This window comes from Podarcis filfolensis, assembly GCF_964270895.1.
Source record: "Podarcis filfolensis genome assembly, chromosome: 14".
Lineage (NCBI taxonomy): Eukaryota > Metazoa > Chordata > Lepidosauria > Squamata > Lacertidae > Podarcis > Podarcis filfolensis.
Window position 1 is genome coordinate 28837439 of NC_139616.1, and position 13405 is coordinate 28850843.

At 47.9% G+C, this 13405-nt stretch overlaps 1 protein-coding gene across 2 annotated transcripts in view; it reads right to left on the reverse strand.

Annotated features, from left to right (window-relative positions):
* PRKCB (protein kinase C beta) overlaps positions 1 to 13405 on the reverse strand; it is a 197385-nt gene that overhangs the window by 11013 nt on the left and 172967 nt on the right. For both annotated transcript variants that reach the window (XM_083584680.1, XM_083584679.1), the window contains exon 16: positions 12930 to 13070. In XM_083584680.1, coding sequence (XP_083440806.1) covers positions 12930 to 13070 — 141 coding nt within the window. The remainder of the gene's footprint in view (positions 1 to 12929; positions 13071 to 13405) is intronic.

Genomic DNA, 13405 nt, shown 5'->3' on the forward strand with positions numbered 1-13405 from the left:
AAAAAAGAGAGACTGGAATTTCAGCAACATGCTTCCGGGGACCTGTGCCCCCGCTCCATTTTAAGCCCAATCAGAAGGTCGGCGGTTTGAATCCCCGTGACGGGGTGAATTCCCGTTGTTCGGTCCCTGCTCCTGCCAGCCTAGCAGCTCGAAAGCACGAAGTGCAAGTAGATAAATAAGTACCACTCCAGCGGGAAGGTAAACGGCGTTTCCGTGCACTGCTCTGGTTTGCCAGAAGCAGCTTAGTCATGCTGGCCACATGACCCGGAAGCTGTATGCTGGCTCCCTCGGCCAATAAAGCGAGATGAGCGCCACAACCCCAGAGTCGGCCACGACTGGACCTAATGGTCAGGGGTTCCTTTACCTTTACCTTTTTAAAAACCGGCTGCTCAATCTGACAAGGCACCAAGGGGATACCACTACTGAGAACCACTGCCCACTTCTGGGCACATAGCTTCACCCCAATCTCCCCTCAGCAAGGCCAGGAAATCTGCTGTGAGAACAACAGTATTTCAGTTACCAAGGAGTCCAAACTAGGCACTGTGACACACCTGTCTGTTTACCCTTCTTCTCTTCCAACTGTAACATTGAGTCATAAGCCCTCATTTTGCATATTTTCCAGGCCCTTCCCCCACCCCACCTCACATGAATGGCTGCTTCTGGAAGGGAAGGAAACCAAGGAAAGGACGATGTCACACATGGCAGGGAGGACCAAACTGGTCGAGATAGCAAGCCAGGTGTGACTGCAGTTGTGCGATCCCCTCGCCCCCACAGCAGATCGCAAGTGCAGACGCTATAATGTCTACTTTGAGGCTGGGTTCCTTGGAGGAAGAGTTTGATCAACCAGTCATTACAGTGATAGCTTGGTGCATCTGCTGAGTCATTTCGTTGAGCAGCACCACTTATGCAAGTTCTCAAGATTTCATTTCATGAAAACACTTACGGCACACCCATTTTGAGACAAATCAAGTTTTGGCGGCTGAGGGCCATTGTTTGTAAGAACCAATGATTAAAGCAGAATTCCAGCATAGGTTCATTTTCCCTCTGTTTCCCAAGTTTTCCCCATTAATTTGTGATTTCCTCCATCCCCCCAAAAGAAGTCTGCATGAAAATTTGTTTGCATTTCCCTGAGAGTGCGCATTTTTGCACGTGATTCTGTCTAATGCAAGCATATTTTTTTTGCAACCAATTTTCCCAACACAAGGTAGTTTTGAACATTATTGTCACCAGGATATGCATTTTTAGAGAACTGCACCATAAAATTCAGAGTAGTGTGGATTTCCAAGGATAGCCATGTGCTTCAGTTCATTCACTGGCTGGTAATTGCAAATTGAGTACATCCAAAGTAACAAGAGAACAGGAAAAAATTATCTCCCTGCCCCCCACCCAAATCCCTATAATCCAAGCCTTTGCCTGCGCCTACTGGGCTGTTTGGGTTGCGATCTATCAGCTCTGAAAAGAGGACCTTTAAGCGTCTAGCTCATACATTGCAAGCTCAGAGAGGATGCTTTTAAGGGAACACAAGAACATCTTCTATGGGATTTGACTCTGCCAATCAAAGGGCCTGTCAGCGTCAGCATTAATGGCTTCCCTTTAATGGTGACTGAACTGTTGTTCATATCAAACGGACCATCTAAGCCTTGCTCTCTTGGCGTGATGCCCTCAGAGGAAATGGAGGCGCTTAGAAGTACCGTACATCCCTCCTTCACGCACACACACAGTTTTTAAAAAGTAGCCACTCATCCCAGGCAGTAGCTTTTTTCACCGCTGTTTTTTTACCCCCTGCATGGTATTTAACTTTCATTTGCTAAGAAAAACAATTTGCATTTTTAATAAACGTAACAGCAGGCTCTTAAAAAAAATTAATTATTCAAGGCAAACACTTGCAAACTGTCAAGCCTCTTCAGCTTCTCACAAGTGGGAGCTTGTAGCGGGGAAAGGAGGCTACTCTGGGGTCCACGTATTCCTTCCCCAAATCCCACGACCACCGCATGATCTTTCAGCAAAAGGTGCCACACCACCAACCTTCCTTTCCAGAGATCCAAGCAGAAATTTGTTCCCATCATGCTGAGTGCACTGGAACCCAGAAAGTGGCCTCGTACCGGGTTCCAATATTTGCCCATCAAGCAGATTAATGCCACCTCTGAGGGGTATTGGTCCTCCAGTGTCATGGGCAAAAAAAGTCTCTCTCTCTCTCTCTCTAACTGGCCATAACCAGAGATTGAACTCACAACCTTTTCCATGAAAAACATAATCATTTTGTCTACCAGTGAAATATAGTCCCTCCTCATAACCATTGGAGGTAGTGTTGACTGAGGTCTGATTTCAGCAGAGACATTTACCATGGGCTAGAGTTGGAAGGTACCCAAGGGTCATCTAATCCAACCCCCTGCCATGCAGGAATTGCAGCTAAATAATTCCTGACTGATGACCATCCAACTTCTGCTTAAAAACCTCCAATGAAGGAGAGTCCAACAACTTCCAAGGAAGTCCCTTAGATTCTTTTGGAATCTTAGGAAAGGTTGGATTTTTTTAGAACCTGCAGCTGTATCCAATCTAGCGCTAGGTTAAGGTCACTTAGCGGTATACTTGTTCCACTGGTTTTGCACCAGTGAAATGTTGTTGCACGAGATAACGCACAAGCAGGTTGCTGGCAACTTTGTGGCACAACGGATTGTGAAATCCGTGGTGCAATTAGTTTCTGTTAGCGCAGGTATGGCATCGGATTCATCTGTTGTGCAACATTAAAACTCACTTTGCACTAGAGGAAGGGGAGTGTTGGATAGAGCCCTATGCCTGGAAAATCCAAGAGCTAATTCGCATCACCAAAGAGGCCTATCAAAAATATGAGAAGAGCAGATATGCTGTGTTTTGGCTTGTGGTCTCTGGAAGCACAGATAGCCTGAGACCTGGATATGCCCCCTGCCACAAGGAGAACCTAATTTCCTAAGGCCAGTGGGGGCTGCTAACTTCTAGACATCTGGTCCTGCTGAAATAAATAAAAGGAGAGGGGCCTTTTCAGGGGTGGTCTCTCCTTAGATAGGCTCCTAGGCAAGCCCTGGTTCAAATCTCAATCATGCCCCAATTAGGAACATGGGAAGATACCATATACAAAGTCAAACCAATGGTCCATCTAGCCCAGTGTTGTCTACACTGGCTGGCAGTGGGTTTCCAGGGTTTGAGGCAGGGACTCTTCCTAAGCCCTTCCTGTAGATGCCATTGGGGGTTGAATCTGGGACGTTCTGCATGCAAACAGGTTGTGCTGTATTGAAGGCGAGCTGCTCCAGAAGCTGTGCTTACGCCATGTTGGCACTCAAGATAACCCTTTCATTAATCAAAAGCTGCTGTGGTTCTGGGCTCATACATCTTCAGATATGCCTGCTTTGATATACTAATTGGCTTGCTTTGATGGTACCCTTATCCATGGGAACTGGGATGTTGGGCTCCAAGCCCAGAAGAGGAACTATCTGTAATGTTTTGGGTACTAGCCACCTGCAGCCTGGCCATCTCCTTGCTGTGGAGCCCATCCTATGGAAGGCTTTGAGCTGGGCCAAGGGGAACTGACAGGCTGCTGTGCTGTAAGCCAATGCCTTTCTTCAATAAAAGCATCAGAACTGGCCATTCTGGTGTCTTTTGGAACCTCCCGCGTCTCACAAACTCCCACAAGCTTTCCTCCAGCTCTGCAACTGTGGTTTGGGTTTACAACATGGGTGCCCTGCCAATGGCCTTTCCCCAAGCTGGGCAAGCTCTCAGCCTGCACTTCTTCCCTCTTCAATAATGATCTACCAAAGAGTGTTATCGGGAAAATCTCTAAAACCATGTCAGGGAAACGCTTTGGAGATTCTGCAGCGTTCTATAGTGTGACAAGTGTCACTCTTACTCAGGGGCCGGTGGGAAAGCAAAGCATGTTTGGGGAAGGAGCAAGAGCCCCTCTTTATCCCCCCCCCTCTTTGAGTGCAGGAGCCAAACAGCAATCCTGTAATGAAGGTGCAAGGTTGCTCTTGCCATTTTCATTTTGGATAGCGGAGTCTGCAGCTCACAGCTGCAAGAGGAGGAGTTTTATCAGCACGTGCACTGAAGCTTATCTTCCCAAGAAACATGCACAGGGTCTCTAAGAGCTGGATGTGCAGAACGGCTGTAAAAGGTAGCTAGCTGCCTGCCTGGATGTCTGTGTTTTTCTTTAAGCAGCTATTTTTTGGGGGGTGGTTATTAAGCCTTGGACATTTTTGAAAGCTGCTTCAAGCGCCTTCTCCACAAGCCACAAGTCTGCAACTGCGGAGAACTTCTTTTCCACATGATTCACGTCCCAGAAGACAGCTTCAAAGACATTCGTCTCCCCTAACCCGACCTGACAGCAGCAAGTCTCACGGAGAATGACATTCGGAAATCAAAATGATTGAACAGCTCATGTGCCCCTGCGCTGTTCCCAGGAGCCCTTGCTTCCATGCAGGCATGTGTGTGTGTGTGTGTGTGTGTGTGTGTGTGATACTCATCATAATCATAGAATCACAGAACTGTAGAGTTGGAAGGGACCCCAAGGGTCATCTAGCTCAATCGCCTGCATTGTAGGAATCAACCCCCTTAAGACAGACGGAAAGCACCTACTTAGCAGCACCATCCATGGATCAAATCTGAACATGGGGAATCACTTCCAAGAGGTATTCATGGTGGCTCTTTATGTTTGCTTACTGCCTTGGAGGTTCGCCAAACGAGCTGACCTGAAAAAGGTTTACCTAGCAGCAAAATGGGCAAGTGTTTCTGTGGACAAGCATTTGTAGGTCGGGCTTGGAGAGTGGGAAATGAAATGCAGAATGGTTATTTACTGGCCATAATAAATGATCATCCTATAAGATTCTTTAGGCCAGTCCCCTCCAACCTATTGTCCATATTGTTTTTTTCCAGTAGGACAGCATCTACACTTTGGAACTCCCTGCCTATTGACATCATGCAAGCACTTTTGCTGTGCCCTTTCTGGTGCCTGCTACAAACATTCTTGTTTAGACAAGCCTACCCAGATGTTTCAAAAGTTGATGTGAGTTTTAATCTGTTCTCAGTCTATTGTTATTTTGTTATTTAAGTTTTACATTATTGTTAATTCTTCTTATTGTTTTGTCTTTTTTTGTAAACCATCTTGAGGTTTTTCTACATTTTAGTGGCGTATAAAATTTAAGAATTGGCAGTGGCGTAGCGTGGGTTGTCAGCACCCGGGGCAAGGCAAGTAATTTGCACCCCCTAACCCGTGGATTTGCACCCCCTAACCCGTGGATTTGCCCTAACCAACAGATGTTGCGCCCGGTGCGGCCGGCCCCCCCTGCACCCCCCACGCTACGTCACTGAGAATTGGCCAGGTGGGCTCCTCACTGCATGGGCAGGCAGGCAGACAGGCTGTGCAGTGCAGTGCAGTGCAGTGCAGTCTTGTGAACCCTCCACGCCTCGTTCCCGTTCTCACCCAGTGTGCTGGCAAAGGACGCAGCACCACTGGATGCCCCAATGGTCTGATTCAGTATAAGGCAGCTTCCTATGGTCCTATGGTCCTATGCTCCAAAACCGCAGCCCTCCTCAGTCATGTCTTGATACTGGCTTTAGCATCCGAAACAGAAGAGGAAAAAGGCAAGCCTAGGCCAGGCAGCACTGTGGCAGGAAGCTCTACCTGCTTCTGTAAGCCTCACACGCCTGCCAGCTCAGCCTGCTCCTGGACGTGCAGCTAAACCTTTGAAAATACACTTGTCACTGCCTATTAGCTTCAGAAGCACCTGGTGCAGCAGAGACATCAGGCAGGGCGCCTGACAACACTGGCGGTAAAGGATGAGGGCTGTGTCTCTCCTCCTCCTCCCTGTTTCAGAATGAGGACTGTACTAGGAAAGGCTTTCTGCACTTGCAACACAGCCTTCACCAACCTGGTGTTGCCCAGATGTTCTGGGAAGTACAGCTCCCAGGTGTTTTGGATTACTACAGTGCCATCATCCTGGCTGGGGCTGATGGGAGTTGTCGTTCAAGACATCTCAACAGCATGAGGCTGGGGGAGGCTGGCATGATGGTTAGGTATTCCAACAAGATCCACCATCAGTGGTTCTCAATGTGGGAGGCAGGATTACTTAGGGGGCAGGTAAGAGGCAAGGGGGTGGCCGGGGGAGCTGTAAAGGACTATCAGACTTTGAAAAGTTGGCATCACTGGATCAAGTACATGAGTCTTGTTGAATTAGTTAAATTAAATGGTTTTAGCAGTATTTTGAATACGTGTACAATTAATTGTCACTTTTGAATTTTATTGGGTTATTATCTTCTTTAGTGGGTCATGCAAACCACTGTTCTGAAGAATGTTGGGGATGAGTTTATGGAACCGGGGTGTGTGTGAAAGAGTTTGGGAACTACTGTGATACACCCCCCCCAACAGCACCTGGTATTCAGAGATGGAGTGAAGCATTTAGCTACCAGGACTTCAGCTGTTAATCCTTAACCAAACTCCTGGAAACGGCTGAGATTTCTAGGACCATCTGAGATGCAGAATGTGAGGGCTGCAAGCTCACAATGACGGCTGCAGCTCCAGCGCCATTGCCTGAAATGACCTTGATGGGGTGCTGTAGTGCATATTTAAAAGAACCGGACCCCTGGGGTGTGCGTGAGCATGTTTCTGCTTTCCCACAGAATGTAATTCAGCTTTTGCCCTTTGTATGGATGAGATGTGACCACTGACCCTTGTTCCTCAAAGCGTTATGCAGCTCCATCCAGAAATAAACACTTTCACTCGCCAGCTGCACCCCACGCAAGCTGCAAACTCTTAATTGTATTGATTGATTGATCCAGCAAGCAGCAAGCCTGTCATGGACTGGTTGGTTGGGAGGAACCAGCTGTGGAAGCCCCGAGGGAAGAAGGCTCAGAGCCTGGGGAGAAGTGGTGGGACAACTATGAGTGGCCAGAGGGAGAAGAGAGGGCAGACAGGGAGAAGAAGGTGTTGGAAGCTGAAGAGGTAACAGTAGTGAGTGGGGAGAGTCTGTGGCAGAGGGCAGTCCAGAGATAGAAGCAGAAGGGGAGGAAGACCAAGAGGCAGAGATGGGCCATGCATTGTGAAGAGGGACGCATGGCTCTCCCTCCTGCTGCAACAAGCTCCCCATTCCACTTGTCTCCCAGAACCAGAAGAGGCATGGCATTTGGTGATTAAAACAAGCTTAATCCCATGGGCTTCAATAGGTTTACTCTGAGTATGATTTCAAAGAGCCCCCCCCCTCCCACATTCCTTCTGGAATTTTGGCCAAGATGTGGCTGTCCTTAGTTGATGGATTTCTCTCCCAGATTTCATTATTTTAGCACTGTTGCCTCCGTGATTGATGCTTTCTTGTCGGAATTTGGTTTCTTTAGTCATGTTATATTGGATTTCTTTTGAAGGCATTGCATTTCATTTTATCACGGGAGCCACTTTGGAATCGTTTCATAAAGGAAAGAGGGATCTAGGCCACTTCATATAAATCAACAAGTCTGCATATCGCTGCCTTTGGGGAGATAATTTACAAATTAATAAAAAGCCATCACTCAGTACTATCAGGTCAGGACTGTTGGGCTTTTTCATTCTTTCTGGTGGCTTTGTAATTAGGAGTGTGCCTTTGACATTCAGCCCCCACTAATAAGAGTTTGCCCTTGCCCATTAAAATTGGCCCCTTCTGATTAAACAACTAACACATGAGTTGATTAATCTGCCCATTAAAGTGATTACAGCTTGCAGCCCCACTAATTATATAGCTGAGCAATTTAAAAAACACCAACCCCTTGCAAAGACAGAAGAAAATCTAGGGATATCTCCAACTAAGCTCTACTCAGAGTAAACCCACTGAAATTAATAAGAGGGCTTCGGAAACTTCTGCCTTCAAGATCCACCTCTAACCTTAGGTGTTTGACCAGCATTTGTTGTGGAAATGGGGGTGGGGGAAGCATTTTCCTGTCTGCAACTTTAGATGAGGTCAAAGATACCTCTTGGGATGCAACTACATGAAACTCCCAAAAGAGGATTCCCCAACCTGGTGCCCTCCTGGTGCTTTGGACTACAACTCCCATCAGCCCCTGCCAGCACAGGCAGAAGGGATCTGTAGTCCAAAGCTCTTAGATGGGTCTCCATGCCTTCTTCCTTATGTGTGTGTGTGTATGTGTATGGAGGTTACAGTGTAAAAGTGTAAAAAAATAAGGAGGGCACCAGGTTGGCTGGCACCTATGGGTTTTTGTTGATTAAGAGGCATTTCAATCTTGTGACATCAAGGAATGCTGCCAAAAGTTAGCATCCCTGGGCTGAGTCACTTCGCCCCATAACACCTAGGGTTACTCACCTTGCACCCTGACATGACCAAATCCTCCCTTTCCTCACCAGCTGCTGCCAAGGATGTAGCAGAGAAGGGAAGGGCACAAAGTAATGGAGAAAGGGATGTCAGAGCACATGATTAGTGGCCCCAAATGTTATGGGGCAGAGCGGTGCAGGAGTCAACACAGCGGAGGCCCTGTTGGCTGGGGGCTGCCTCTGGCTGCTGCCTGGTTGGCATTCAGCATGGTAGGGTCTTCTCAGTGGTGCTTCCCACATTCAGGACATCCTCTCTGAGAAGTCTGTCTCCCTCACTACTGGCTTTGAGGAGTAGCGGAAAAGCATTCCTGCTTCGTGGGCACGGCAGCCATGAAATTAAATAAAAAGAACTGAGGGGATGCGATTGCTTTTGATTTTCCCTACAGATGCTCTAAACATTTTGAGATGGTTTTAAATTGTTATAAAGTATGTTTTATTTTGTTTCTGTTGTACTGTACCCTGTACACCTTTAGGGAGGAAGGCTGGGGGGATAAAAATTTAATAAATCAATAAATCAATAAAAAAAAACAGGCCTGCCATTTCCAGTGGGAGCAATTTAACATCCCACCCTTTGAAACATCTAAGCCCTACATCCAAAGAGGCCATTGCTCCGTAATGAAGACTGCAATCCCATGTTTACTTACTGGGGAGTAAGCCCCACAGAACGCAAAGGCACTTACTTCTGCGTAGACACCTCTAGGATTGCACTATATATTTTGCAATTATTTGTAAGAATGTGCTGCATCCCCCTTGCCTGAGCTTTGCCTTCAGATCACACAGGCTCTCCAAGCCCTGGCTTCTATGTAAAGAAGTAATTTGATTTTTAAAAAAACCAACCACCACCAGCAGCCCATAATTATCTCAAGGAGAGCTGGCGTCAGGTTTGCTCCAAGCCACTTGGTATGCAGGGATGGCCGCGAAAGATCAGCCATGCACGACCCTGTCAGAACAGCCACTTCTACACAAACACAACCAATCTGTCAGATTATTGGGGAGAGGAGGGGTTGGGGGTGCTTCAAGGAACAGCGCTGGCCGCTCTCAGGTGCAGCACAAGGAATCAGGCACTCAAAGTAAAAAGACTGCAGGAGCGAGAGATGCAGGGAGTGCTCGACTTGGGAACAGGAAACGGAAAAGTCAGAAAGAGGAAAGGAAGAGTCCAGCAATAACCAAACCAGCTCATGAAAAAAGAGAGAAACATAAGAAGTTGCCTTATACCTAGTCGCTGATCCAGCCAGCTCAATACTGTCCACACTGACTGGCAGCAGATCCCCAGAGGACCTTCCCAGCCCTAACTGGAAATATCAGGGTTGTGAACCTAGAACCTCCTGCATATAATGCAGATGTCCTCCACCTCTGAGACATGGCTTTTCTATGTAGGAACACAGGAAGCTGTCTCATACAGAGGAGAGCCAGTGTGGTGTAGTGGTTAAGAGCAGTAGACTCGTAATCTGGTGAACCGGGTTCGATTCCCCGCTCCTCCACATGCGGCTGCTGGGTGACCTTGGGCCAGTCACACTTCTTTGAAGTCTCTCAGCCCCACTCACCTCGCAGAGTGTTTGTTGTGGGTGAGGAAGGGAAAGGAGAATGTTAGCCGCTTTGAGACTCCTTCGGGTAGTGATAAAGCGGGATATCAAATCCAAACTCATCTTCTACAACTAACTTAGTGACTGGCAGTGATTTTCAGTTGCGAGTCTCTTAAAGCCCTACCTGGAGAATGAACGTGGGACCTTCTGAATGCACAGCAAGTACTTTGCCACTGAGCTGCAGCTAGATGACTGGAAGTTGACAATAAGGACATAAGAAGAAGCTGCTGGATCAGGCCAATGGCCCATCTAGTCTAGCATCTTTTTCTCACCACAGCCAGGCAGATGCCTGCAGGAAACCCACAAGCAGGATTGAAGCACAAGAGCAACATTTGCCCCTGCTGTGGTTTTCAGCAACTGGCATACAGAAGCATTCTTGCTTCTGCCAATAGAGGAAGAGCATAGCCATCCTGGCTTTTAGCCATCAACAGCTTTTTTGTTCAAGAGTTTGTCTAGTCTTCATTTAAAGCCATCTAGGTTGGTGGCCAGGGACGCAGGTGGCGCTGTGGGTTAAACCACAGAGCCTAGGACTTGCCTATCAGAAGGTCAGCGGTTCGAATCCCCGTGATGGGGTGAGCTCCCGTTGCTCAGTCCCTGCTGCTGCCAACCTAGCAGTTCGAAAGCACATCAAAGTGCAAGTAGATAAATAGGTACCGCTTTGGTGGGAAGGTAAACGGCGTTTCCATGCGCTGCTCTGGTTCACCAGAAGCGGCTTAGTCATGCTGGCCACATGACCTGGAAGCTGTACGCCGGCTCCCTCAGCCAATAAAGCGAGATGAGCGCCGCAACCCCAGAGTCGGTCACGACTGGACCTAATGGTCAGGGGTCCCTTTACCTTTACCTTAGGTTGGTGGCCATCACTGCCTCATGTGGGAGCAAGTGCCATAGTTCAACTATGCACTGCATTAAGAATTACTTCTTTTTATGTGTCCCCAATCTCCCAACATTCAGCTTCAGTAAGTTCTAGTATTAGGAGAGAGGGAGAAAAACTTCTTTCTATCCACTATCTCCAAACCATGCATAATTCTACAAACTTCCATCATGTCGCCTCTTACTTCCCTTCTCTCTAAACTAAAAAGTCCCATCGGCTGCAGTCTTTCTTCCTCAGGGAGAGGCTCCATACTCTTCATCATTTCAACTTTCCCTTTCTGAACCTTTCCCAACTCTTCAGTACCCGTTTTTGGGCGAGGCAACCAGAATTGTACACTAGGATCCCAAGTGTGGTTGTACAAAGTTGGGGAGCGCATTCCCTTTCCTTTTAGGAGTTTGCAGAAAGTGCCATTATCCGGGGATCGGGCGCAGAAACGCTGGCCGAACACCAGGTCCTCTTTGGGATAAGAATTCTCCCTGGCTTTTGGCGCCTGCTCATAAACTATTCAAGCTGCTGCCTGCCTGCCTTTTACCTGCTGAGTGAATTACCACGTCATGAATGATTCAGGCGTACAGTGTAGTTGCTGAGCTAGAGGTTCCGAGAGAGCAAAAAGGACCTTTTTCTCAGCTCCTTCTCCAAGAGAAAGAGAGAGGCATGGGAGGGGGGCATGGCTCCAACTCAGGTGCTGGTGGCAGAGATGGGACCCAGGATAGGAGACCCCGACAGACAAGCCAGTGCGAAAAGCCAATGGTGATTTGAACATTCAGAAGTCTAACAGTCTCAGTTGGGTGCCAGTTGCAAAACTCTTAAAAAAAGGAAGGACCTTTTGTCCCTGTCCTCCCCCCCCCCCCCGGTGAGCAGAGCATGGATTAAGGCTCCCATGTAGCCTGAGTTAATGAAACCCCATTTCTGGTACCGGGGCTGCTCCTGCCTCTCTGCAGGCTTGTGATTTAAGAATGGCATTTTGGCCAGACGGAAACCAGCAGAGTGTTTTCCACAGACTGGCTAAAGGTTATGTTGTCTATGCCTCCCATGGGTGACTTTCAGGAGACCTTGGCATCGCCACGTGGCCTTCTCGAGCCGAACGCACTTAGAGCTAATGCAAGAAAGTGATCACAGGCGCATCTTTCTCAGAGAACAGGCACGTATCAGGCAAGCTTTTCGGAGCGGGTACAGGGACATCCCATGCCTTGCCTTGGAAAAGAGAGCCGGGAACTCTGCTCCCCACATCGCAGCCGTTTTGTGGAGTTGCAGAGAACTATAAATCAACCCAGGCCCAGTTCTTGCAAACAGCAGCGGTTGAGGCCACCAACCTGCATCTCAGCTGCAGGTGGGAAGTGAATGAATCAAAGCTCATAGGATGCTGCCAGCATCTCTGACTGAAGGCCTCCCTCAAAAAGACTCCTTCATTAGGATGTCAAGGAGAAAACTAGGGTAGACCTTTTCTACCCAATATGTACTGGGGATTTATTTTATTTTATTTTTGTATGAAGGACATAGGAGCCAACTCCTAGGCGACGAGGTACCTTTGGCCCCACCAATAAAATATTTAAGGGGCCCCCCCATTGATGTGCATTGCCATTCAAATGGTGTGCATGTGCCGTGTCTTGTGATTGATTACGTGGGGCGGGGCTCACCTGCCCCCCTCCAATATTTTATTCAAGTTCACATCCCTGATGGAGGATATTCCCATCATGTGAGCCCCCATCCTGCAGTCTGCGCACCCACAGGATGACCACCTCACATCCTGCATGTGTGAATCAGTCAACAGAAAGCAGCCCTTAATGCAGGACATTGACATAGTCACGGCTATAAGAAAGGGGACATGTTATTGTCCGGGTCAAGAAGGGGCTGTGATAACTGGACTCATCCACACCCAGCATTCCAAACACCCTGATGTCCCTTTAAACAGCCACGGCTTCCCCTAAAGAATCCCGAGAACTCTAGTTTGTTAAAGGGTGCAGGGAGTTGTTAGGAAAATCCTTTGCAGAGGTGCAATTCCCAGCGTCCTTGACAAACTGCAATTCCCAGGTGTCTTTGGGGGAAGCGTCGAAAGTGGCACAAGAGTGCTGGAAATGTATGCTGCAGATGTGAAGCGAGTGTCTCTGCTGGAAGAAAAGAATTTTGGCAGTGAGACAGGAGGGGAGGAACTTACAGCTTTGGGCTTGAAAGGAGGCTGGATCTCTTTCCGTTCAAGTTTGTCCCAATCGATGTAGCGGAAAAAGGCGTGCTCCCTGATATCGCGCTCTCCTTCAGGGCCACACCCCAAACGCTTTGCTGGATGCTTGGTCATGAGCTTGGAGAGACAGAAACGGGGGGGGGGGGGAACACATTTATTTGTTAAATAGTGAACCATTTGAGTTAGGTGGGCAACATTCATTCCGCTTCACCTGACACTGCAATGTCTTATCTGGATATATAGAACACTCAGGGATGCCTGCAAAGCTGCAAATGCTGGGATATGGCAAATATTCTGGGCATGTCCCAAAAGCAGAAAATTCTGGGGAGATATAGCAATGGCAATGGAAGTAACAACTGGCTATGCTTTGCCCACGGAGTCTCTAGTTTTCCTATTTGGCTATGTTAAAGAAACTGAATTAATAGAGGACAGGGAATTAATGCAACATCTCT